The sequence below is a fragment of the Musca domestica genome, unplaced genomic scaffold (genome assembly GCF_030504385.1).
Source record: "Musca domestica strain aabys unplaced genomic scaffold, Musca_domestica.polishedcontigs.V.1.1 39, whole genome shotgun sequence".
Classification (NCBI taxonomy): domain Eukaryota; kingdom Metazoa; phylum Arthropoda; class Insecta; order Diptera; family Muscidae; genus Musca; species Musca domestica.
Genome location: NW_026712326.1, coordinates 7,310,113 through 7,335,272, shown reverse-complemented (window position 1 = coordinate 7,335,272; position 25,160 = coordinate 7,310,113). Strand labels below are relative to the sequence as shown.

The window sequence follows — 25,160 nt, the reverse complement described above, 5'->3', positions numbered from 1 at the left end:
ATTTGGTCTGACTGATAATTTTTGTTAGAACTATCCAACTTGTTTTAACCCTGAATTATCTTAATATTTTTTATCAAACACAGATGGGATTAGAAAAGAGACAAAGTTGACCAACTCCCTGTTGGCCTGTTTGAAAAGTTTAAAATTGTTAGTTAAAAAATCTTATATTTAATAAGAATGGATTTGAAAAAAAAATCCTAGCAAAAATGTATTCTTTTTTTCAATTGTACATATTTACTTAATTTCGTGAATAAAAAAATATTGTTATATTTACATTTATGTAAAATCTTTATTTTAATTCAACACAACCTTTATATTTTGATTTATTTCTTATTTTTTTATTTATTTTTCCAGAGCCTTTTTATAGTTCAACCGCATTTTCCCATAGACATCCAAACAACCTGCATTCGAACACCACCCCTGCAGGTGTGCAACGCATAAACGCAGTGGCAAAATTGTTTCAAAACATAAACTTGCCTAAATGATTGGCACCGATGAAATGTCATCCACTGGCATGGATATCAGTGAATCCTTTCGTCCGGAGGATATATCGAAAACAGATTTTTTCGATTTTGTAACAGCGCCCGATATGGGCTTGGGACTGGGTGTTAATGTGAATCTACACAGTCACAGTCATCATCACCACCCGCAGCCGCAGCAGCAGCAGCAACAACATACAATAACATCTCCCCAGCCTCAACATCATCCGCATCATCATCATACGCATCAACACCAGCCACATCACCATCATCATTCAACAGCGCATCAACAGCCACATCACAATGCAACACCAGATGTTAGCAGTCCGATGACGCATGACGGAGGTGGCGGTGGTACAGGTGGTAATGCCAGTAGTGGGAGTAATGTTGTTGTTGGTGGCGGTGGTAGTAATAGTACGGCCAGTATTAGTGCCAATGGTGGCGATAGCCATGGTGATACAAGCGGTTTGAGTGATGGCAGTTCGACCAGTACAACAGATCCCACGCTGCATGGTTATGAGGTGAGTTTTAGTGTATGTAAAATTCGAAATTTTGAAATAGGTACTATAGAATACAGAACGAATTCTTTCGATTAAAAGTCTATAAGGGAAAAAAGGAAAAAATTACATAAAATACAGAAAAATGTTTGTTAATTTTATATAATTGCCTCTGATAATTTCAGAGGTCATTTATGATAACTTACTTCCTGTAGCATTCATAAAAAAATATTGTGCTATTATATTCAGCAGATAAATTAAATTCGACAAAAATATTTAACATGTAGTTGAATCAATCGTGTTATATTTCAATTCATTTTATGAGATTGTAAAACCCAAGGCAATGCGAAATACATATTTTAAAAATAAGGAAAACTTTTATTATTTTAATAAAATACACTACAATTCTAATGCATTACATGTAATCCGAAAAAGAATATTAATTCCAAATTTCAGTTTATTACACTGCACAGTGGTTCCAACCCGTAATAAAAATCAAATAGCTGAATGCAAAAAATTTTTACTCTAGTGATGAAAATATTCTCTTACATATCAAATTTTCATATTCCAAAAATATTTCTTAATATTAAAATTGAAATTACTCAAAGCGGAGAATGTTGAGATCTTTATTATGATTTTGGAGAAAAATGAAGAACTCATAAGTATAATCAGTTCAAAAGTTATACTAACTTAATATTTTCGCATTTGCCATTTTTTAAAAGAGATTTAATTCTACTTCCTTTCCCAATCCTGGCCACTCTCAAAATTTCCCATTATACTGACAAAGGTATGTGGATGGCGAAAAAGGGTTTCAGCTTCATATATTTCCATTTATAGTTCCTACCCGTGTTCCAAAATGCCACAAAAATTTTTGAAATAAATAAATAGTGAAACTTTTTTGACAGTTTTTTAGAAGCTATTTTGTCTATATTGTACTCAGAACCCAATATGGCAACTTGCATTAAAGTCTGGAAAATTCCTCATATCGGGTGGCTCGGTTATATGGTGACCATATGTAAAATATGTCCAATATTTTTGGTAATTCTTACCCTATTATAAAATGTTCAGTTTCTGCAAATCACATTGAAAAAATATAGCAAAAAATTGTCAACGGTTTAAAATCGACTGTGCTGTTCTCTGGGAGCTACATCAAATTGTGGACCCATATAAACGGGCATCGGGTTCACATTATAAACACCAAACTTTAAATTACAGTCTGTAACCTGGTTTTCTCGTCAGCTGGGGTAAGTTTAGTCCCAGCCAGGGTTTCCATAAGGACCAACTAAACCCCATGAAATGAAAAGGGTGTTATTCTCCATACCCTGTGGGTAAAAATCGGTCGATATATTGATTTAAATACTAGTGTACAATTAACTCGTGTTTAAATGGTATAATATGGATTCTGGAGATAAAGATTATCGGTTTATAGACAATTCGAAGATAATCGGGAACCCTGGTGAACGATTATCGGGGAGTTCTTATAAACGGTCGTCGGAGAGCACGATGATGACGTTCAAGTTGTATATGATTTCACTGTTCGGGCTGCAGACGATGCCGCTGTTCGGGTTATAATCGGGAACTCTGGATAATGGCATTCGTGTCACTGGTATTGTAAGCTGGTGATGCTCTGGTCACACGTGTTAGAGTCGTGTACGAGGAGTAGAGGATCGGGATTTCGTAACGGTGTTCGGAAATTAGTTATTCGGGCTCTGCTACGGTCTTACTCTAGACTGCGTTTCTACTCTAGATATCGGACAGTGAGAGCGAAACTCCAGGGTAACAGTGATCCCGAAACTCCTGTGGGGGAGTGAGGCAAAAGCTCCTGTGTCAATGTACCACCATTCACTCAAGTTAATGAAATCCAGTCAAAACAAACCAAAAAAGCACCATTTGGTAGAAATTTCAAAACAATTGCGTTTAAGATGGAGCTCAAATCATCAAAATACCGAATATAAAGAGGGACAGTTATATGGAGGATATATGAAGACTTGGACCTGTAATATGCTGCCTATGAAAGAAATTTGAATTTGAAACAATTCCGGTGAATAATGTCCCTAAAATTGTCCGAATTAACCGAATAAAGGGAGACACACTTATATGGGGACTATACCCAATCTTAGACAGATATTCGAATTTATCTACAAGGATGTAGAAGGAGGAGTTTTATATAATAGAAACGCATACTTAAATTTGTCGATACTATTATATGGGTGTATACCAAAAGCTGGACCTATATAGCCCGTTTTCAATACCAAAAATCCGATAGAACTTCGCATCGCCCGGAAGATAGAGTGATGGACAGAGTTGGACAAACAGACGGGCAGAATATTATGCTGATCAAAAAAAAATATATGTAGACCTTATATGGTCTATAATGTATATTTCGAAGTGTCACAAACTAAATATATCCTCCATACTATGGTGGATGGTATATATAACAAAAATATTGCAACAAAAATATTGCAAGCTATATTTTATTTTTATATAAATCGGAGGACAGTAAATGAGTTTAATAATCAGTACACACCCTTTAGGCAAGCCCCCGGAAGTAGAGAGCCTGTTCTGTCAACAACTTTCCCCTGTAATTTATTTTTTGTTTTTTAATTTTCAGATTAACACCCTTTGAACTGTTTATCAATTATGGGGGGGTGTAATTGTAAATTATCAAGGCTATATTAAGCTCTAAAAAATTTGGCCTAAAAATTCGAAATTCTTTTGGGGGTTTGATCCATAAAGCAATTAAAGTCAATTGGAATTTTTCATAACCGTGACGAATTCAATGGGAGAAAAGTGAAAATTTAAAAAAAAAAATTAAAAAAATCGGAAGTAGAGCTTATTTTTTAATTTTAATTAAGCAAAATAATCCTCGTACACATACGGCTTCTAAGGGATCCTATTCCAAAAAAAAAAGTAGATGAAAATGCCGATACAAGCATATACTTTTTTAGCTCTGCATACATAATCTACTTTATTTTTCCTATAATTACTTTTTTCGTGTTGCACAGTGTAATCTAGTCATGTAATATTAAACAGACAATTACTGAAAATTTTTCTTTGTCAATACCCACGAACAGCTGAATATTTTATGGAATTATTTTCAAAAAGAAAAAAAAACGAAAAAGATTTTCCCATATAATTAAAATACATATTTTATACCTTCATTATTTATTTTCGGTTTCTTCTTTGACGAAAATCCGACAAACCGCAAATCTCATGTATCTCATTATATGTGCACATGTATTCACACAGATGTTATAACGTTTTAATAGCATCAAATGCGTAAATAATACAAAATTACACGCTTTTACTGTCAAGTGTCGTACGGTTTCTTAATACCGCAAATGGTGGCATCCAAGCCGCAACAGCAATAGCAACAACAACACCGCCAACTAAAGCTATGGCAAATATTTGCTAAAAATCACAGCCAAACAAATGAAAGACCACAACATAAATCAAGTTAAAAATACATAAACTCTACACCCCAGAAAAAACCGCATGATATATTATCGCCATAAAGTTTTTTGCATTGCCAAAAAATACCAACAAAAAAAACTAAAAAATAATATAAAAAAAACCTCTACGAAAATTTTTTATAAACCGCGCAATAATAAGAATAAATATTACAATTTTATGGTGAGTTTTTATTTTATAAATAATACAAACGAATTATGATAGCCATAAAAACAATTGAACCCCATCAGAGAAAAACGAACGGACATCTTTCAATCGATAATCAAGTTTGTAGCTTAAGTCTTTTGTTTACATGGCATAGCAAATATGAAAATTCAATATATGATGTCATATAATCTTCAATAGATTCGCAATAGAAATATAATTAAAATGTTTTGAAATCCAATACGCACAGCATCAGTATTTGGTCATGGGAAAATTATTGAAAATCTTTTGTATATTTTATAATGGGTTTTATTTTTTCCAAAAAAGACAACATCATTTAATTCATTATGATGCTCGCAAAAAAATAATAATAATTATACAAAAATGATTCTGTAAATATATACCTTAAGGAAGGTCAAAAGTCGGCGGGATCTGATCACATAATACCCTACACCACATGCGTATTTAGTAGAGCTCCCACAAACAAAACAGTTTTTATTGGGAATTTATGTGAAGTAGATCATACCAACTATGAAACTTGTTTGAGTGGGTATCTTGGCTTTAGAGTAGTCGCAATTTGAGAACTATATCCAACTCTGAATCGATTTTCAACAAATTTGACGGAGGCTTTTGTACCTCTAGTACCAAAATACTTTGACTTCGATAAGGATTATATTAAAAACTATCAGTGGAGCAGGCAGGGAATAAGCAATAGTAAACTTAGACAATACAATGCCGCTAAACGCGTCACGTCTAGAGATAAAGAAATAGGCAGAAAACGCCCACATACACCTATGGAACAATGAAGGCACTGGGAAAACCTCAAAAGTCCTTTGGGACAACCCCAATGAGATAAAAATGAGGAATCGTTTATTACTAGCGGGGTTACAAACATCCATGCGGGGCATCTGAGCCTACAAGCACACCTGTGTAAAATTGGATGTGCAAATAACAGCATATGCAGGGCATATGGGAATATGGCAAAACATTGAAGCATGTTCTCTTCCCAGTGTTTGCATATATTAGATTCCAATACGACTCCATAGAAGACCTTAATCAGATAATGGACTGTAAACTGGCTTAAGTGTAGAGGGTGAGATGAAAAAACTGCAACCAACTTCAAACTGCTGTCATTTCTAAGCCAGTCGTCCGACAGCTGTTAAAATTATTCCAGTTACAACTCATTTCTATTGTTTACAAGCGTACAAAAGCATTTTGGTGAGAATTATCCAGAAAAAAGGTATGGAATTCAAGCGTCATAGTGTGATTTCTTTATATTTGGCTGGAAAACAACAAGTGGCTATCGTTAGAGAACTCCAGCATTTAAATGTGAATAAATCGTTTGTGTTTCGTACCATCTCTCGTTACCGTGATACTGGTAGCGTAGCCCGACGTCAAGGATGTGGACGGAAGAAAACAACAACATCAGCAAAAATGGTTCGAAAAGTAAAGAAGCGACTTGATCGAAACCCAGTTTCTAAACAAACAGAATGATCGTGTTTACTTGCTAAAGAGGTCAGCTAAAAATGTGCACCATCGGTCGGCCACCAGAACCCAAGCGCCGACCATGGTGATCGTGTGGGCCCCCAATAACAGCCGATGGTCGCTCTCCGATCGTATTAATCGACCGTGCACAGAATAAATGCCGAATATTATCGCAAAAATATTCTGGAGGATGTATTAAAGCCTTGGGCAAGAAAACATTTTGGCCGCAGACCTTGGATATTCCAACAGGACTCAACACCATAGCACTCAGCACGCGCCACCCAAAAATGGTTACAAAATGAGGTTTCTCGCTTCATTTCCAGCATACAATGGCCACCAAAATATCCGGATACCAATCCGTTGGACTATTGTGTCTGGAGTATTTTGGAAAGCAAGATTGGCAATAAAAAATACCAAAGTGTCGATCACCTGGAGCAAGCGCTTCGCCGGGTATGGGCCAAAATACCACGGAGCAACATTCGGATAGCGTGTGACGGTTTCATTGGCCGTTAATTCGGGCCATGGCCATAATTCGTGCCAAAGGTGACCAATTCGAACAAATCTAAACTTATTATAAAATTTTATGCTATTTCCGACAGTTTTTGCTTTCATTCAATAAATTTTAAAAAATATGGCGTTTGATTTTCTTAAAGTTTTTTTATCTCATGCTGCATATAGGAGATATAGCTTTATTTGCACCGATTTTCACCTAATTTGAAGTACTTGCTTCTAAGTTGAATTCATTCGGAATTCTGGCTCATATTATTATTTTGGTGCACAATAAGCCTGATATTGGTTAAAGATATATATATATGGAAGCTATATCCAAATCTGAACCAATCTTGATAAAATTTGGCAGAGGTATTTCTGGTCTGTATCTGATATCTGTTGCCAAATATCGTTCTTGTCGAGTGCGTATTACAAATGTGAAGGACTTAAAGACCAAATAGGAGAAAACATATTTATGAGAGCTCATATCTGAACCGATTCTCACCAAAATTAGAACTACTAGGCTGAATGCCCTCGAAAGTGCCAATATTAAGTCAAATTAAGCTGATATTAGTCATTTGGTGCACATAGAACCTGGAATCGGATAAAGTTATATGTGGGAGCCATATCCAAATCCAAACGGATCTCGATAAAATTTGGCAGAGATAAGTTATGTGGTACCAAATATCATTGTTTTGAAATGCATATTACGCATATGAGGGACTTAAAACCCTAAATCAGTTGAAACATATATATGGGAGTTATGGCTATATCTGAACCGATTTTCACCAAATTTGTGCCAAAATGCAGATCGTTTGGGCTGATATTGGCCAATTGATGCACATTTAATACGGAATTGGTTGAAGATATATTTATGAGAGCTATACCTAAATTGGAACCGATTCTCACCGGTTTTAATAGGATTTTTCATTGGGCCAAACATATAAATATTTTTTTTTTTTTTTGAAATTTTCGTTTAAATCGGATAATAAATGCGACCTGCATTTTTTCACAAAAATCCATGGACAGACAGACGGACTGACTGACATGCATAAATGGACGCAGTACGTGATTGCAAGAAGATCCTCAAAATTAACTGTGGGTCTATCTCGCTTCCTTTTCCATGTTACAAACAAACGCACAAAGACATAATACCCATACCACAATGTGGTGTAGGATATAAAAACAGACAATTTTTTCTCTGCCACAAGAAAAACATTTTTTCCTATTAGCTATGGGAAAACAAAATACCTTACTATTTCTTGGCGAACATCTCACATACAAAATAAATATCTTAATTTTGAAATAAATACCAACATCACATATCGATCACAGAAAATTCCACACCAAAATTCTCAGCTGTTTGAATTGGTAACACCTTAGCCGCAACAATAGTTTTATCGTTTTTAAATTGAAACTTTTCCCCACTAACCAAACGCACACAAATTGGAGCAAAATATCCAATTGTCAATAAAATGCGGCTATTGATAGCAGCTAAATTATCACAGTTTCATTAGAAATCCCCATCACGTTTAACGTATAACACCTTGTTAATAAAACGTACCAAAAAGAAATAAACAAACAAACTTAGGCACAAGAAATTGAAATCAAATCAAAAACGAAAAAATACCAAAAAATAGTTCCTAGTCTCTCAGTCTAGCACGGCTGGCCAAAACTATTGATATCAAATAAAATGTGATTTTAGTATTTATGTCACATGGTCGAAATAGTAAAACAAGTGTTAAGACCGAAACAACAACTACAGCAAAAGACACATAAAACATCTAAATGTGCTGACAAAAAAAAACGCAGGCTGTAACCGAGGTTAGTAGACTAAATATTTGTTTTTGTTGCTCTCCAGCAAACAGAAGCTACAACAGCCAACAGCCAATCGCCCATAACCATTGACTATTTTTCAATGATTGGATATTGCAAATAATGTCTGTTGGACATACCAGCGCACAAAAAAATGCCAAATATTTTTGTCATTGTTATTTTAGATGTTTTCTGTTTTGTTTTCTTGGTTTGAATGCGGAAATGTCCATTGTTAAAACGCTTTGCAACAAATTCTAGGGGTAGTCAAGTATTTGTATTAAAAACGTTAGATGCCTGGTTTACGTACTCGATAAGTACACTGCGATAATTAGATATTTTTGTCGAGGCTGTGAAGTTCGGAAAAATTTTGGATTTAGGACCTTTGGTGTTAGAATGGATTATAATACTGTGCAAATATTACTTGAAGTGGGTGATACCAAAAGAAATATAGCGTGATTACATCAGACAGATTTCATATACTCCCCTCCTCAACATTTTTGTAAATTTTCGGATTCAGAATCTATCAAAACATTTTATTTCGTATCAGGTATATAGTGTCTCTGGCAATATTACTGATAACAATACGAGGAACGCCACTTGTGTTACAAAAGGGGATTTTCTATATTTCTTGCAAAGAAAGAGTGGTTTTAAACTAACTTTTAAAAAGTATCGCAACAAGTCAAAAACTTCTGCAAAATTATTTGTCACAAAATTTTACTATAGGTCCCAGAATACATCAAGTCTTAAGTCTTATCGAAAATCCAGAAATTTATAAATACATAATTATATAATTCATTGACAAATCACAACATTCTGGTATGGTCTCTTGTCACAAAAGGATAAAATCCAATCAAAATCATTACAGAAAGGTCAAAAGTCGGGCGGGCCGACTTTATGAGCAGAGAGCAGAGCACTATGCTTACTGAGTAGAGCTATTCGCGTTATAAATAAACGTTTATAAAGGGAATTTGTGAGGAGTAGATCATATCAACATTGATCGTCTTGGAACGCAAATTATAATTTTGGAGCAGTTTAGAATGGAACGTATAGCCTGCTTTGAATCGGTTTCCCCTGAATTAGACAAAGACATTTGTGACTGAATCGATTTTCACCAAAATCTATCCTATCGGCAGATAAATATTGAAGCTATATCCAAATCGGAATAGATGTCTATAAAATTGATGAAGTGTTCACACCAAATCGGATGAAACATATACATATGAGCTATAGCTATATGACCTATTCCACGCAATATTTTTGGGCCAAACAAATATAGTTGGGAAAATTTTATCTCCTACCTATCTATGTGATTGTGGGTATAAATATATATCGCTGCCGAGTCTCAATGGAATAGAAAAAGTTGGTTTAAAGTAGAAAAAAGCTGAAAGTTCGGCCGGGTCGAACTCTGAATACAACCATTTGGAACGAATTTGGCAATTTTCAGAAAAAATATAATCCTAAAAATACCGAATGTAACCATTATATTAGGGTCTCTATGACGACGTGGACCTGCATTGGCAATATACCGAATAAAGGGATAAACCGTTATATGGGGATATACGAAGACGCTGTTTTCTGCCACAGACTGTAGTAACCATAATGAACCACAAATACGAAATTTTAAACAATTCCGGTGAATAATGTCGCTAACATCATACAAATACCGTTAGCACCGACAATTCTCTCACATAGGTTGTATCATTCATTACGAACTTCAAATACCAAATTTGAAACAATTCCGATGAATAATATCGCTTAAATCATCAGAATACCGAAAATAGGGAGTATCATTATATCTGGGCTATACCAAAACGTGGATATATGGCCCATTTTCAATACCAAAAGTCCTGCAGACATAATATACATTTGAGTAAAATTTTATCAATCTACTTCAATTCGGTTGGAAGCTAGAGTGATTTCCACAGTCGGACTGACGGACGGACATTGTCAAATCGACATAGAATTTGATGCTGATCAAGAATATATATACTTTATGGAATCTAAAATGTATATTTCGAGGTGTTACAAACGGAATGACAAATTTAATATACCCACCATTCTATAGTGGAGGGTATAAAAATCCATCCAATTTGTGCTGATATTACATATGTGAAGAAATTTTTATACCCTCAGCTATATGACTAATACAGCCAAAACGTGCCTCATCGAAACAACGGTTTTAGACCCTAGGTCCCTTTGGACCAAATTCGTTTCGGGATATTTGGAGTGGATCTAGAGGTGTCCGTCCATCTGTCTGGCTGATGCGCATGATAACTCTCAAAGGAAGCATAAGATTCGATTCATACTTGGTACATCGTAATATCATTGCCAAACTTAGATCGAGTTCGGAGATGGGTAATATAGGTCTACTCCTTCTAGTACTTTCCTCACAAAAGGTCCCAATTTTCTCAGAAAATAATTTTTCTTTTTACAAAAAGAACGGTTACTGCACGGATCAAAGTTTTGAATAATTATATCTCGATTCTATTCAAATTTCACACATCCCAATACAGGGTTGCCCATATTCGACGGACCTTTGGGCCCTTTGGGTCCATTCCAATCGACGAGGCTTGTCCGCAGGCGACATTCTTTGCGTCAATTGAATTTTGAACGGGAACAAATGCAAATCAATGCGAATAATCCGTTGTAAAGTGGACCGATCCATGCCCAACTGCTGAGAACGGCGTTTTCGGGATGTTCTTGAGGACCTCTCAACACTGGCTCGAACGGCAGCGATATTCTTGGCCGATCGCCTTGGTCGACTTTTATATGGCCTCTTCGGATTAGAAAGAGCCTTACCAGTCGAAAAATTTTCGTATAAACGCTTAATGGTGTTCTTAGAAGGCGCACTTCTCACATGTTTTAATGTTTTAAAAGCACGTTGAGTTTTCACAATTGACTTCTTCTGTTGAATGTAAATTTCAATTATTTCAGAGCGCTCGCGTGGCGTGTATTGGTTCATGGTAAAAATCTGCTTGGACTGACACTTCAAACGCGGTATGTCATTAAGCGATGTGACATCTCTGTCAAAAGTTATGGTGTTGATGGGTCCGTCGAATGTGTGCAACCCTGTATTTCTATTAGCAAAAGGTCTGGTGTGAATACGTCATATTTCGGTCCACTCTTTCTGGAAAATCCCCCACAAAGATTCAAAATTTTGAATCACCAAATGCATCCGATTCCCTTCAAATTTCACTCACCCCAATATTTCTACAAACAAAAGATCTGGTGTTAAGGTGACAGATACCGGGCCAACCCCTGTGACATCTCCCTCACAAAGGGTCACAATTTTCAATTTATATCTGTTGTAATTTGCGAAACAAGTCTGCGATTCTGATAAAACTTTGTCACCTGAGATCTGAAGTGAATATAGAAATCATCGGCTCACTCCTTTTGGTACTACAAAGGGTTTACAATTTGAGTAATTATTCCCATAAACAGGGAAATAAATGTTAAAAGCTCATCTCAATATTTTTTGCAGTATTAGATGTAGTGGAATATTTCGGTCCACTACATTTCGCTTCTCAAGCACCTTTCATTGTTTACCAAAAATTATTACTTTCCTCATGTAAAGGTGAATGAAGCAGTCGATATAGTCCAATTCTTGCACATTTACATTAGACTTAAATCAGACACGAAATGGACAATATTGACCTGCTCCTTTGGAATTTCCCCCATAAAGGGTCAACAGCTATATGTAGAAATACTCGTACTAACATAAAATATAATATTAATTAGGGTATGTAGGTCCAATCTTGCAGTATGTTCCCAAGATGAGTATACACGCAAATACTGAGGTTACGTATAACTGACGGATCACCTACTGAAACATGTTTTTAGTTGTAATGGCCACTCGTATTTATGAGGCCGTTTACACTTCCTCTGAAGTTGATTGATGACATTTCGACGGACATTGCTAAATTGAGACAAAAATCCGCTATTTACATTTTCAAAATATTTTTTGTGACGAACAAATAGTAATTAAATCAAATCGACCAAAATACTGCTTTAAAAAATTAAAGAAATAAATACATAATTAAAGAAATTTTATTATGATTTATTTTCTAGATTATAAATTTTCCCATGCTTTATCGATTTGATTTTGTAGAAGTCAACTATATTCGGCTATGCTCCACATTTCCAGAAACTTCGGCATTATTGAATAAAATATCATTTAGACTCGACAATTTTCAAAATACAGAAACACCTGTACCTATTTAAGTTGACAACTTTGTTGCTGTGGTTATGACTCGTTTTGTGCGTTCAATAAAGTTGAAAATATTTAAATTATTTTTGGTTGGTTTTAATGGTGTGACTAAACCGAAAAGCAAAAGCAAAGAAGAAACGAAAACGAAAAAAATACCATTGTCTATTTTGCGAAATACAAGGTTCACTTAAAATAACTCTTTAAAGTAAAATAAAAACCGAAAATTCCATTAAATGTTTTAATTAAAAAATCTTTAAAATGAATATTTGTTAATAAAACGGAATAGCTCATAAACACGATTACAAACTGACATACCAAGAGCAACTTTGTTGCTTTGAAGTTTCCTGCAAGATAAAGATTTTACTTGGCCCAAATGGTGAGTTGGGAAATTTAGTGAATGAATTTTGGAGGGAGAAACAAAACAAGTTTGCTTTTAAGTCTTTTGTTTCGATATTGTTTAGCTTCAGCAAAAAGAAGCATTAACATTGTTAGAATAATTCTTCTATTGTCTTCTTGAGCGGCTCCTCTTTTAATAGTTCAAAAACAATTAAATATGTTTTTTTTTTTGTTTTTGTTTTTTATACTCAGTCATTGCGTTATGAATATTGAAAATCACAAACCTTATGTCGCATCGAATTTCGCTGCAAAACAATAAACTCAATCAATTTATGTTTTTATTCAAATTAAACTAAATTGAGAAATTCTTGCGAGTATTTAGTAAATCCATTTTGACAGTTATAGTTCAGCTTGATTATTCTTTAGCATAAGTTATGGCCATAAATAATAGTTTTAATATTTATTTGAAAATCGTTTATAAGTTTGTCATCTCATAATGATTCTGTTCGAAATTTCACAAGTATTTCTTTGATGACATAACGACAAAGTCCGTGACCTTAATTCTGTGGGGTTTTTTATAGAATATTAAAGCCAGCATGTGCGGTCAAATTAAATGTTTGGTAGAACAATTTTATTGACATAATCCCAATCGCTAATTAATCTATGGAGGCAATGCTAAAAGTAAATAGTAGATTTTTGAAGAATCTAAAAAAATAAAATTGCGCTGAAGCTTTTTGAACATCCTCGTAAAATTAATCCACTTGCAGCCAAATTTACTCGGTAAAACAGCATTCGAATTATGAAACAAAAACTTAGAGCTTACATGTTTGGAATCAACTATTTGTCCAATTTTGAAATCTATCATCTGGCAAAATTGCTACTATTATTTTTATCATATACGCTATTAGGAAACCTCGGTGAGATATTGATGTCACGGTTTGCGAGATTTTTCGAAAAAAGTTTTGAAACTCCGAAAAACTTGTTTCATCCCAATAATATTATCAAACATAGTTCGATTGCGGAGAGGGGCAATATCGGTCCAATCCTTCTGGTACCTCCCCACAAAAGGTTTAAACATTTAAAGAAAATAATTTACTTCATAGAAAGAGAAAGGATCATCCGATTTGGTTCACACTTTCCAAATCCTAATATTTGTATCGAATAGCCCGTATGTAACGGTACCCCCCGATATTCGGTATTTTGATGACTTTAGCCACATTTTTTAACGGAATTGCCTGAAAGATCAGATCTGTCTTTTGTCTGCAGGCAGGTCAAGTTCGAAGATGGGCTATATCGGTCCACGATATCGTATAGCCTAACGGTACCCCCGATATTCGGTATTTTGATAATTTTAGCTACATTTTTTAACGGAATTGTCTGAAATTCTATACAATGAGTGCCGTGTGAGTATTTTGCCCCCTGAGCAATAAACGTCTTTATAGATCCACGATATGATTTTAGCCACATTTTTCAATGGAATTGTCTGAAATCCTACACAAGGAGTTCTTTTGGAGTACTTTACCCCCAGGCATAGATTTGTCTATATAGGTCCACAGTATCGAATATATATGGGAACCTTCCGATATTCGGTATTTTTAAGATTTTAACAGAATTTTCAATGGACTTTAGTTGTTTGAAAATTTCCTAATTTGTTCCAAAGGGTGGAAGGTTTTCAAAGTTCGGCCCGGCCGAACTTACTGCTTTTTTACTTGTTATTTTATAGATTCCTAAGTGCTAAATTTGAACTACATCGGTTTCTCCCATCGCTCAATATGAGATTTGTATTTTTTCGCCAAATGTTGACCTTTTATGGGGACACACATTAAGTGGCGGAACGATATTGCAAACCATCGAACTCGACTAAATTTGGAAAAAATATTACGACGTACCATGTTTGGACCAAATTGGATACGCCGATAGAGTACTAAATCGCATTTTGTCCAAATAGACCTAAGGTCTAACTTGTTACCAATCCTACCAATCATATGGTATAAATATCCTCTGGAGGATATCCACAGGATATATTTGAAAAAAAAAAATGTCGAAGAATCCGCAAAATATATTTTGAAATTGTCCTCGGATTTGTCCTCGAAAGCATAAGTAAGAGGGTTAATGTTTTAAGGGCTGAAAACTATCAGAAAATTTAAAAAAGTCCGTTTTAGCCACGAACATTTTGAACATGATTTTAAAAATATTAACGTTACAACTTTGAATGTCAGAATTATAGTTAAAATTGCTAGTGGAAAAAAATTCTCAAAAGTTTGCTTTGATCAATGTCTTATATTCCGCCTCAGAGTATTTTTTTCGAAAATCCTCATTTAAAATGTTTTTAATACTTGTTCAAATAAATAAATAAATCCATAGTATTAGTTTAGCCCAATTCCTAAATTTTCACAATTACAAATTTATTTATCTTCTGAAAAATATCTCTTTTCCTAATTTTACTTTTTATGGTTTTTTATATGGTTATGGCACAGCTAATTTACACTCAGGATAATTCCGTAAATATTCATGTGGATTTGTCTGAAATAGAGATACACCATTATCAATCTGTGAGCCCATAATCTCTCCACAATGAAGCCATTATAATCCTGATCAAGGACTCCTACTATACCCCCAATATTAATTAAAATTTAGCTTGATTTTAAAACTATCAATGCCTGAATTTTTCCTTGGACTTTCGTTCTTTTATGATTTATTTAATGTTTTTTTTTTTTTTTTTTTTTCTAGAAGTAAAGGTTCGTTTCTTAACTCTTTTGTTTTGCTACATATACATACAACAGATTTTAAAAATCACTTTCTTTGATGGATTACAACATGAATTATAACAAACATTATCTGTGATCTGAAAAAAGCCTGTCTCTCTCTATCTCTCTCTGTAATGACAAAGGAAACTCAAAATATCCAAACCTTTTATTTTCCAACTAAATTTTACTTCAAGCAATCCATCTCCCTTCATAGATGACAAATGCCAAAAAAAAACAAAAGCGGCAGATCCAAAAAACAAACCAAACCGACGAAGTCATTTTACGACCTTTTTCCTCTTCAGGTTTTTCGTTGCTGTTGTTGTGGCACGTGCTCGTGTTGCTTTTCTTTCAACATGTCGCGCATTTGATGTTGTGGCTTGTTTGTTCGAGCAGGGGGTTTTCTTTCGTCATTTCTTTTATTGTTCAACAATACTTGTTCGTTCATATGGATTTTGCTCCAATTTCCCAGCTAGATTACTTTATTTTATTTTGTTTTTTTTTTTTCGTTGTTTCATTGTAAGCTCAGTGGTTTCGTTATGAGCATTGTGTTGGACCGACTTGGGGTGAGGGACTTACCTATGAATGGTGATAGCCAGCCAGTCAGCCAGCGACACAACAACATAAAAAGTCATGTCGTCTTGGAATCTTTTTGTTTTTGGCATTTGTTTGTGTTGTTGCAGTTGCTGCAGTTGCTGTTGCGGTGTTCAAGAAATGTTTACAGATAACATGCCTCAGGTTACGTGTATGATTTTTATTGACATGATCGAAACAGCAGCCAACAACAGCGACAACATCGATAAACGGGCAATACAAAACCATGACAACCGCATTTTCTAGTGGCAATCTGGCTTTCGAGAGATCAAGCCTCAGATGTGGCCCGTTGTCCATTTTATTGTTGTTGCCGTTGTTGTTGTGGTCCATTTGGTGGTTTTTAGAAATGCATTTCTATGACATGTTGTAAAGCCATGTTTCAAAGCCTTTCTTTTCGCTGTTGTTGTTTTAGAGGAAATTTTTCTTGAAATAAAACAAAAACTCGTGTCATTATTGACCCCCTGCTCCATTGTGAGCCTGCCTTTAGTGAACAGTTAGTTGGATGTTTGACTCGCTGGCTGGCTGTTTGACTGACTGCATGGCTAGCCAGCCGCCCGACTATTCGTTACCGTTTTCAAACATATGTCAATTGGTAGCGATTAAGTTAAAATTGTTATTTGGCGTTTGAGTTTTTTTTCTCCCTCTCTCCGTATGCCTTAAGATGACATCTAACATGACAGGTACATTTGTTGTGTTAGGGTGGAAAGGGTACAAGTTGGATGGGGGAAATGTCAACAATATAATTTATATGAAAGCAAATTAAAAATCACAAATTTGTTTGGAATATTTTGATGGGCAAATGTCCAAGTGGCAGACCCCTTGAATGTACCATCCCTTATTCCTAGTGTATATTCCCTATTTTTTAATAAAACAATATTTAATAAATACAAAATGAAAATATTCAAATATTTTATTTTATTTTCTCTTGCAGTTCTGGGCCTCCGACAAAGAACACACATCAACCATATTCGAGGATTTGGATCGTTATTGTTGGCAACAGCAACAAACCAATACCAGCACAGCAACTGGTGCCTCATCACTAGTTGGCGTACCCAATGCCAGTACACCCAATGCGGCCAGTAGCAGAAACAACAATAACAACACCGCAAACAATAACTCCTCTAACCAAATGCACCATACATCCTCATCACCTGCCACAACAACACTAAATCCCCTACACACCAGTCTTGTCAATCCCACGTCACCGCACAATCATCACTCGCCCATGACCCCGGTTAGTACCACGCCCACGGCATCAACGTCCTTGCCCACAACGCCAGTGTCACAGACTCAGCTAAACAGCGACGGTACCATATCGAACATTATCAGTACGGATGGTCAAATTTATACGTTAACAGTATTAAATGGCAATGAGCCATGGTTAAAACGTGAAAACGATACCAGCCATTTACAGAATAGTCTGGATTTCGATAGCCTTTTGGGTAGTTTTCCTGGCTATATTAAATCGGAATATCCCTATGACGATAGTGGTTTTAGTACCGATGGTTGTAAGGATTTGAATGGGGATGCGGGGAGCATGATGGCGGGGAATAATCAACGTTTGCCCTCCTTGATCAATACCATATCGTCGGTGACCAGTACGGCTGGGGTTGACGGTTCTGTGGCACCATTAAATGTTGGCCAGCAGTTGGATCAGTTTCACAATAACAACAATGATTGGCACATGACAGATCATAACAATGAACAGGTAAGTAATAATAGATTTTGTAAGTTTGAATTTCAAAAAATTATAATTTATCAAAACATACTTCTCAAAATATTGAAAATTTAAATCAAGTTTTTATTGCCTTTCTCAATTTTCTTATATCAGTTGTTTTTTTCTATTTCTGTTTTTTTTTTTTATAGAATTCTGCCGAATCTTTGCTTCGTAGTGCCCTCCAAGGTAAAGGTTATACCAAAGGTATGCATATGCACAATGGCATTGCATTAATGCCCTCATCAATATCGGTCAAAGAAGAAGATATGCGGAGAATATTGTTTCCAGTTGATACGGTAAGTTTGGTTATACGCAAAGGGCATGTGTGTGGTGTATACTTTTAGGCTTGCTTTTTGTGACCACGTCTCACTGCAATTCAAATTTAGTGAGTCTTTCTCTTAATACGAGTACGTAAATGGACAGATTAGAAGTTATGAACAAAATACAAGTGCTTTGAACTATTAAATGAACAATTACATATTTATTGTAATTCAAGTATGGTGTATACTTTCAGGCAACATAATATTAAAACACGTCATACGGACTTAAGTTAATGACTTTATTGAGGCATAAAATGACCGATGTCTAATTATTTATTAAATAACACAGTCTGAAAAATGGTTTCCGCTATTACAGGAAAAACTATTTAGATTATGAAAGTGGAGCTAAAATTAGATGATACGTATATAGGCATTTTTAAAGTTAATTTCCAAAGATAACCTTAATAGAGGGGAAGATTTCACCTTCTAACTCATTTGGAATTTTCGGATGAAGATTCCTTAGAATCCTTGTATTGTCTTCGGCAATTTTACTGATAACAATACGAGCATTACTTTAGTTGAAAATTACCCTCAAGGGAGTGCAAAAGGAGTTTTTTGGTCCTTTTTTCAATATATGGCTAAAAGTTCCGTTTAAAAAATACTACACAAAATCATAAAATTCTACCATTGGCCCCAAAACACATCAAAAGTCTAAATCCTATCTAAAGGGTAGAAGTTCATAAGCAATTAAAAACACATCCTAGTCATACTTAACGTGTGTTTATGCAAAATTCTCCTACAAAAAATAACTTTGTGAGGAGGTTGTCAAAGATAAAATTATTCTACATTAAATGTCGGCATATTGGCCAAAAAAAAAATAAGTCTCTGTTTAATTAATATATCAAGAAAATATATGCATCAGTATTGCCAAAGAAAAAAATCTTAGATATTTTCTAATTTTTTTTATCAATTTTCTTTGTCCTTTTTTTCGAAATGATGCATGAAAGTCACATAATATTTCGTTTTAATTTAAAAGTGTCAAAGAAAGAAAAATAATTTACCTAATTTTCTTTAACTCTCAGAATAAATATATATCTAAGCTCAATATTTGTTAAGAACTTTTCGTTCGAATTTTATTCCTTAAAAAGCGAAAATAATGTGTAAAGTGCATAGTATATTAATAATACTCACTTTTTTGGGGAAAGTGCCAAGGGCGAGGAAAGATTGATAAAAAAAATTAGGAAATATTTTAATTTCTTACGCAACATTTATTATATAATATTATCTTCACATATACAGGGTGAGATGAAAAAACATACAACTTCAGACTGCTGTCATTTCCAAGCCACTCGTACGACAGCTGTTAAAATTATTCCAATGACAGCTCATTATTTTGTTTACAAGCGTACAAAAGCATTTTAGTGAGAACTTTCCAGAAAAAAAAGGTCTTCGTGATGGAATTTAAGCGTGATAGTGTGATTTCTTTATATTTGGCTGGAAAACCACAAGTGGCTATCGTAAGATCACTCCAGCATATAAATGTCAATAATTCTTTTGTGTCTCGTACCATCGCTCGTTAACATGATACTGGTAGAGTAAACCGACGTAAAGGAAGTGGACGGAAGAAAGCAGCAACATCATGAGAAATGGTTCGAAAACTAAAAAAGCGACTTGATCGAAACCCGCGTCGCAGTGGCCGAAAAATGGCTCGTGAGCTGAACATATCGCAATATCCATTTGACAAATATTGAAATATGGGCCCGACGTAAAGACATTGAAATTCCAAAAAGTGCAAGAACTTACACCGCCACAGAAAGAAAATAGACTCAAAAGAGCTAAAGAGTTGCTTCGCTTGGTCGAAAGTGGTGAACTACCGTGACATCAGAATAAATGCCGAATATTATTGCGAAAATATTCTAGAGGGTGTATTAAAGCCTTGGGTACGCAAACATTTTGGCCGCAGACCTTGGACATTCCAACAGGACTCGGCACCAGCGCTCTCAGCACGCGCCACCCAAGAATGGTTGCAAAATAAGGTTCCTCTCTTAATTTCCAGCGCACAATGATCACCAAAATCTCCGGAAACCGAACCGTTGGACATTGTGTCTGGTGTATTTTGGAAATCAAGGTTGGCACTAAAAAATACCAAAGTGTCGATAACCTCAAGCAAGCGCTTCGCCGAGAATGGGCCAAAATACCGCAGAGCAACATTCGGGCAGTGTGTGACGGTTTCATTGGCCGTTTGAAGGCAATAATTTGTGCCAAAGGTGACCAATTCGAAAAAATATAAACTTATTCAAAAATTTGATGCTATATCCGACATTTTTTGCTTTCATTCAATAAAAGTTAAAAAAAAATGTAAAAATTATGCAGTTTGACTTTGTTGTAATTTTTTTATATCACCCTGTATAAATCTGATCAGCGTAACATTCTAAATCGATTAAGCCCTGTCCGGCCGTCGTCTAGTGTAATCACTCTACAGTCCAATTGAATTAAGATAGGTAGCTACAATGTTGCACAGATCTGTCTTTTGTCTACTGGCAGGACAAGTTTGAAGGTGGTTTTATCGGTCCATGATATCCCGCATATAAAGCTACCCCCCTCCCCCCATAATCGGTATTTTTATGATTTTAGCAATTTTTCAATGGAATTGTCTGAAAATCCTCACAAGGAGTTCTTTCGGAGTACTTTATTCCCTAGAAGAGAATTGTCTATATCGGTCCACGATATCGTAAACCTCCATATAACAGTACCCCCAGATATTCGGTACTTTCCTGATTTTTGCGACATTATTCACCGGAATTGTTTTAAATTTCGAATATAAAGTTGGCAACAGTTACTACAGCCTCTGACACTAATTACGTCTTCATAAAGCCCCCATATAACGGTTTTCATTTGAGCGGAATTTTCCTACGGAATTTATTTGAAATATTAGAACTCTTTTTTTACTTGTTTCTCTTGTTTTTTATTCACTGGCTGATGTAGTCGGCAAGCACGGATGTAATCAGTGCTTTGAAGTGAGATTCACTCTTGGATCGAATTCAATCCTACGAGTTGAAACAAATAAAAAAGAAGCTTAGCTCGGCCGGGTCGAAAATTTAATAACACCCAACATTTGGAAGGAAATTGCAAAATGTAAAAAGATACAGTTAGGTGGACCTTTATGGCCCATTTTCTGTAAAAAATCGCTATTCAATTCGATATATTCCTAATTTTTTATGCATTTGATTGTGACTTACAATATTACCATAACCAAGGATATTGCCTAAAAGTATGGCATTTATTGTAAATTTGAAAACATGATGCATATCCTCAATGTATATTCTAATAATTCCAATTTATTGCTGTTTTCATGTGAATCTAATGAATCTAATTGTTTTCTTAAAAAAGACATTGCCTAAAAGTATGCACCATACGCACGTAATGTTTAAACATTTAAATAGAACATTTCTATGAAATACCCCTTTCCCTCATGACTATTTTCACAAGTTTTCCCTAATTTACCACGGCATTTGTATTCCATTAACAAAAAAAAAACTTTCGTGATTTTTTATTTAATTTTAAAGACCACACACTTGCATCCAATCTAATCAAGAAACCACATTTAATTTGATTTTTATCTTTTGCTTATCATAATCAACATTTAAGATAAACTCAGAGTTTATTGCAATTTCAAAATTTCTCTGTTTTCTTTTTGTCTCTTTCCATTTTCCCCCCATTTAGGATGGTTTAAATTTCTCCGATACTTCTTTGAGTGCGGCACAGATTTTCGATGATACTCAAACGGCCAACGGTCACAATCCACATATGATTGTGCCGCACTCACCGGTCACCAATGGTCCACTCACGCCAGTCACAAATGCAAATGGCAATAACAATAATAACGCCAGCAACAACAACAACAGTGCCAACAGCAATAACAATAATAATAATAGCGGTAACAGCAATAACAATAATCAAACGAGCAATATGATGGTCGACGATATGTTCCTAACGTTGGAGAATGCATTCAGCGATGATTTCGAGAAAATCAAACAATTCTGCACCACCGCCACGGCAAATGATTATCATGCAAATGAGGTGATGATGCAACTTTCGCCCAGTGTCACAGGTGGTGGTGGTGGTGGCGGTGTTGTGACGCCAACAACAGGTCCATCGGGAATGGCAGCGATGTCAGTGGCAACACAGCAACAACAAATGCAGGCACTACATACCGGGGCAACAACACCAAATAATGGTCTCCCAGCACAAATGTCACTGCAACAGCCGCAGCCACCACCACCTCAGCCATTGAAACCGGAAGTGACAACTTCAAGTCAACGCATGGTCTCCACGGCGAAAGTTACCAAGAAATATAAACGAACATTATCGACACACAGTAATAACAGCAGCAGCAATAACAACAACAATAATCCTAATGTCATTAATCACAATAACATAATTAACAACGCCAACAACAACAATAATGGTTCAAGTAATTTAAACACTTCTAACAAGGGTTCCAGTAATTTGGCCCTTACAAATGGCAACCGCAATGGTTCAGCCTCAAGTGGCAGCAGTACAACCAGCAGTAATAGCCCCACCCATTGCAATGGTGGCCTAGGGGTTGGTGGTAATTCATCTACGACGGGAACAAATGCCTCTTCATCGTCCAGTGGCAGTGGTGGCCAACGCAAAGAACGTTCTCTGCATTATTGTTCGATATGTTCGAAGGGTTTCAAGGACAAATATTCTGTGAATGTTCACATACGCACTCACACGGGTGAGAAACCCTTTGCCTGTACACTGTGTGGCAAAAGTTTTCGCCAAAAAGCCCATTTGGCCAAACATTATCAGACTCATATGGCCCAAAAGAATAATGGCAATTTAGTTAAGGGTAACTCAAATAAACATCATCGTGCATCGGCATCAGCAGCGGCGGCGGCTGCTGCAGCAGCTGCAGCTCAACAGCAGCAACAACAACAGCAGCATCAGCAACAACAAAACTTAAATTCTCCAAATGTCATGCAAAATCATGTGCGTCCACTCAATTCCGCCTCTTCAGCTCCCACAACACCCACAATGAGCCATCACCATGGCATGGGTGGTTTAGTCAATGGCCTCTTGACCACTTCAACGGCTTTGGCTTTGGGTGTGGCACCACCACCCGCACCGTCTTCGGTACCAACCACACCCACAACCCCCAACACGATACTACCGCCGGCCAATGGCCTACTGGCCAACAGGTAGAAACTGCCCCTCACTCTCTCTCCCAAATAAGCCTTATCAGAGCTAAAACAATATTTTTCATTTGAAAATATTCTTTATTTGTTAATTTTATTTAACCTAATCTTCATTTGTTCCTAATTCTTATTACGCTCTTCCTTTTTTTTATTAAACGAAAACTGCTATTTTTATATGTTTTTTATTTGCTATTTACATTTAGTTTATTTTTGTGTTTAGTGTAAAGTGAAAAAAAAATGAAAATCGCAACCACAAGAGCTATCCTCAAAGGATCGCTTTTGTAACTACTACCTGTACTTGGAAATACTCAAAAGAAAAAAAAGGAAATTAAAAAATGCTGTCCATATTCAAGTAGTTTCTTAACGAATTTATTATACTTTTACTCCTGTACTTTAAGTATCTATTTATTTATTATTTTGTTTAGTATTCGTTCTCTATTTGTGTATATTCTTGTTTTTGTTTTATTGTTTATAAAATCCTATTTCTGTATAAATATTGAGAAGCGGCGAACTTGACGTTTGTCTTGTTTTGAAATCTTATTTTCCTAAGAGATAAATTGAGAGATTTGAAGTGGTTCATATTTTATTGGATGAAAATACTTGCATACCCTTTGCAGAGATATACATTAGGTATTATTTACCCAAAGTGACATACACGTGGGACGTACCCACATGCGACACGGATCCGATATTTCTCACACATTTCTCGAGAAAATATTTATTTTATCAAGCACTAAAATGATAAAGTCTGATTTGACTAAATATGTGATATCCCACACCAATATTTCTGGGCACGGCCATGCCTCTTTTGGAAAAATGTTATCCCTGCAGGATGGACATAGATGCTATAAAAACTGTAAAAATTTAAAAATCCCAAGGTACAATTTTTGAGCATAACCAGGGCTGTCATAGAAACCAATTTTGTCACTATTGGTTTTAAAAACGACAAGAAAAAATGCTTTGGTGTCATGAAAATCAATGTTATCGGGTTTATTTTCGAATTAGAATTTTATCGGTTTTGGTTGTCATAGAAGCCAATGTTATTGGTTTTGTTATTGGAAATAAACCAAGTTGCTTAGAGCTGTCACTTTTCATTTTCTTTGGATTTTTTAAACAATTTTTAAAGGATATTCAAAGGACTAAAAATGTGAATTTTTTAAACAAATTTTAAGGGATATTCAAAGGACTAAAAATGTGGATTTTTAAAACAATTTTTAAGGGTTATTCAAAGGACTAAAATGTGGATTTTTAAACAATTTTTAAAGGATATTCAAAGGACTAAAAATGTGGATATTTTTAAAGAATTTTTAAAGGACATTAAACGTGGATTTTTTAAAGAATTTTTAAAGGACTATAAACGTGGATTTTTAAAAAAGATTTTAAAGGACTACAGACGTGGATTTTTTAAAGTATTTTTAAAGGACTGTAAACGTGGATTTTTTAAAAAGATTTTAAAGGACTATAGACGTGGATTTTTTAAAGAATTTTTAAAGGACTATAAACGTGGATTTTTAAAAAAGATTTTAAAGGACTATAGACGTGGATTTTTTAAAGAATTTTTAAAGGACTATGGACGTGGATTTTTTAAAGGATTTTTAAAGGACTATAGACGTGGATTTTTTAAAGAATTTTTAAAGGACTATAGACGTGGATTTTTTAAGAAATTTTTAAAGGACTATAGACGTGGATTTTTTAAGAAA

The 25,160-nt window shown here is 35.2% G+C and overlaps 1 protein-coding gene across 1 annotated transcript; it reads left to right on the top strand.

The window, feature by feature from the left end:
* Positions 1–367: 367 nt before the first annotated feature.
* LOC101895071 (transcription factor mef2A) lies at positions 368–25,160 on the top strand. Its single transcript, XM_011292632.3, has 4 exons — positions 368–1,000; positions 17,193–17,969; positions 18,128–18,274; positions 21,962–25,160. The coding sequence occupies exons 1-4, from the start codon at positions 482–484 to the stop codon at positions 23,465–23,467; spliced, it is 2,949 nt and encodes a 982-aa protein (XP_011290934.2). The 5' UTR covers positions 368–481; the 3' UTR covers positions 23,468–25,160.

What these genes read in the sequence shown, in the direction of transcription:
- LOC101895071 (XM_011292632.3), top strand. Translation starts at nt 482, where the DNA reads ATGATTGGCACCGATGAAATGTCATCCACTGGCATGGATATCAGTGAA. An exon ending in CAGATCATAACAATGAACAG is followed by an intron (nt 17,970 to 18,127) that starts GTAAGTAATAAT and finishes TTTTTTTTATAG; the next exon opens with AATTCTGCCGAATCTTTGCT. An exon ending in TATTGTTTCCAGTTGATACG is followed by an intron (nt 18,275 to 21,961) that starts GTAAGTTTGGTT and finishes CCCCCCATTTAG; the next exon opens with GATGGTTTAAATTTCTCCGA.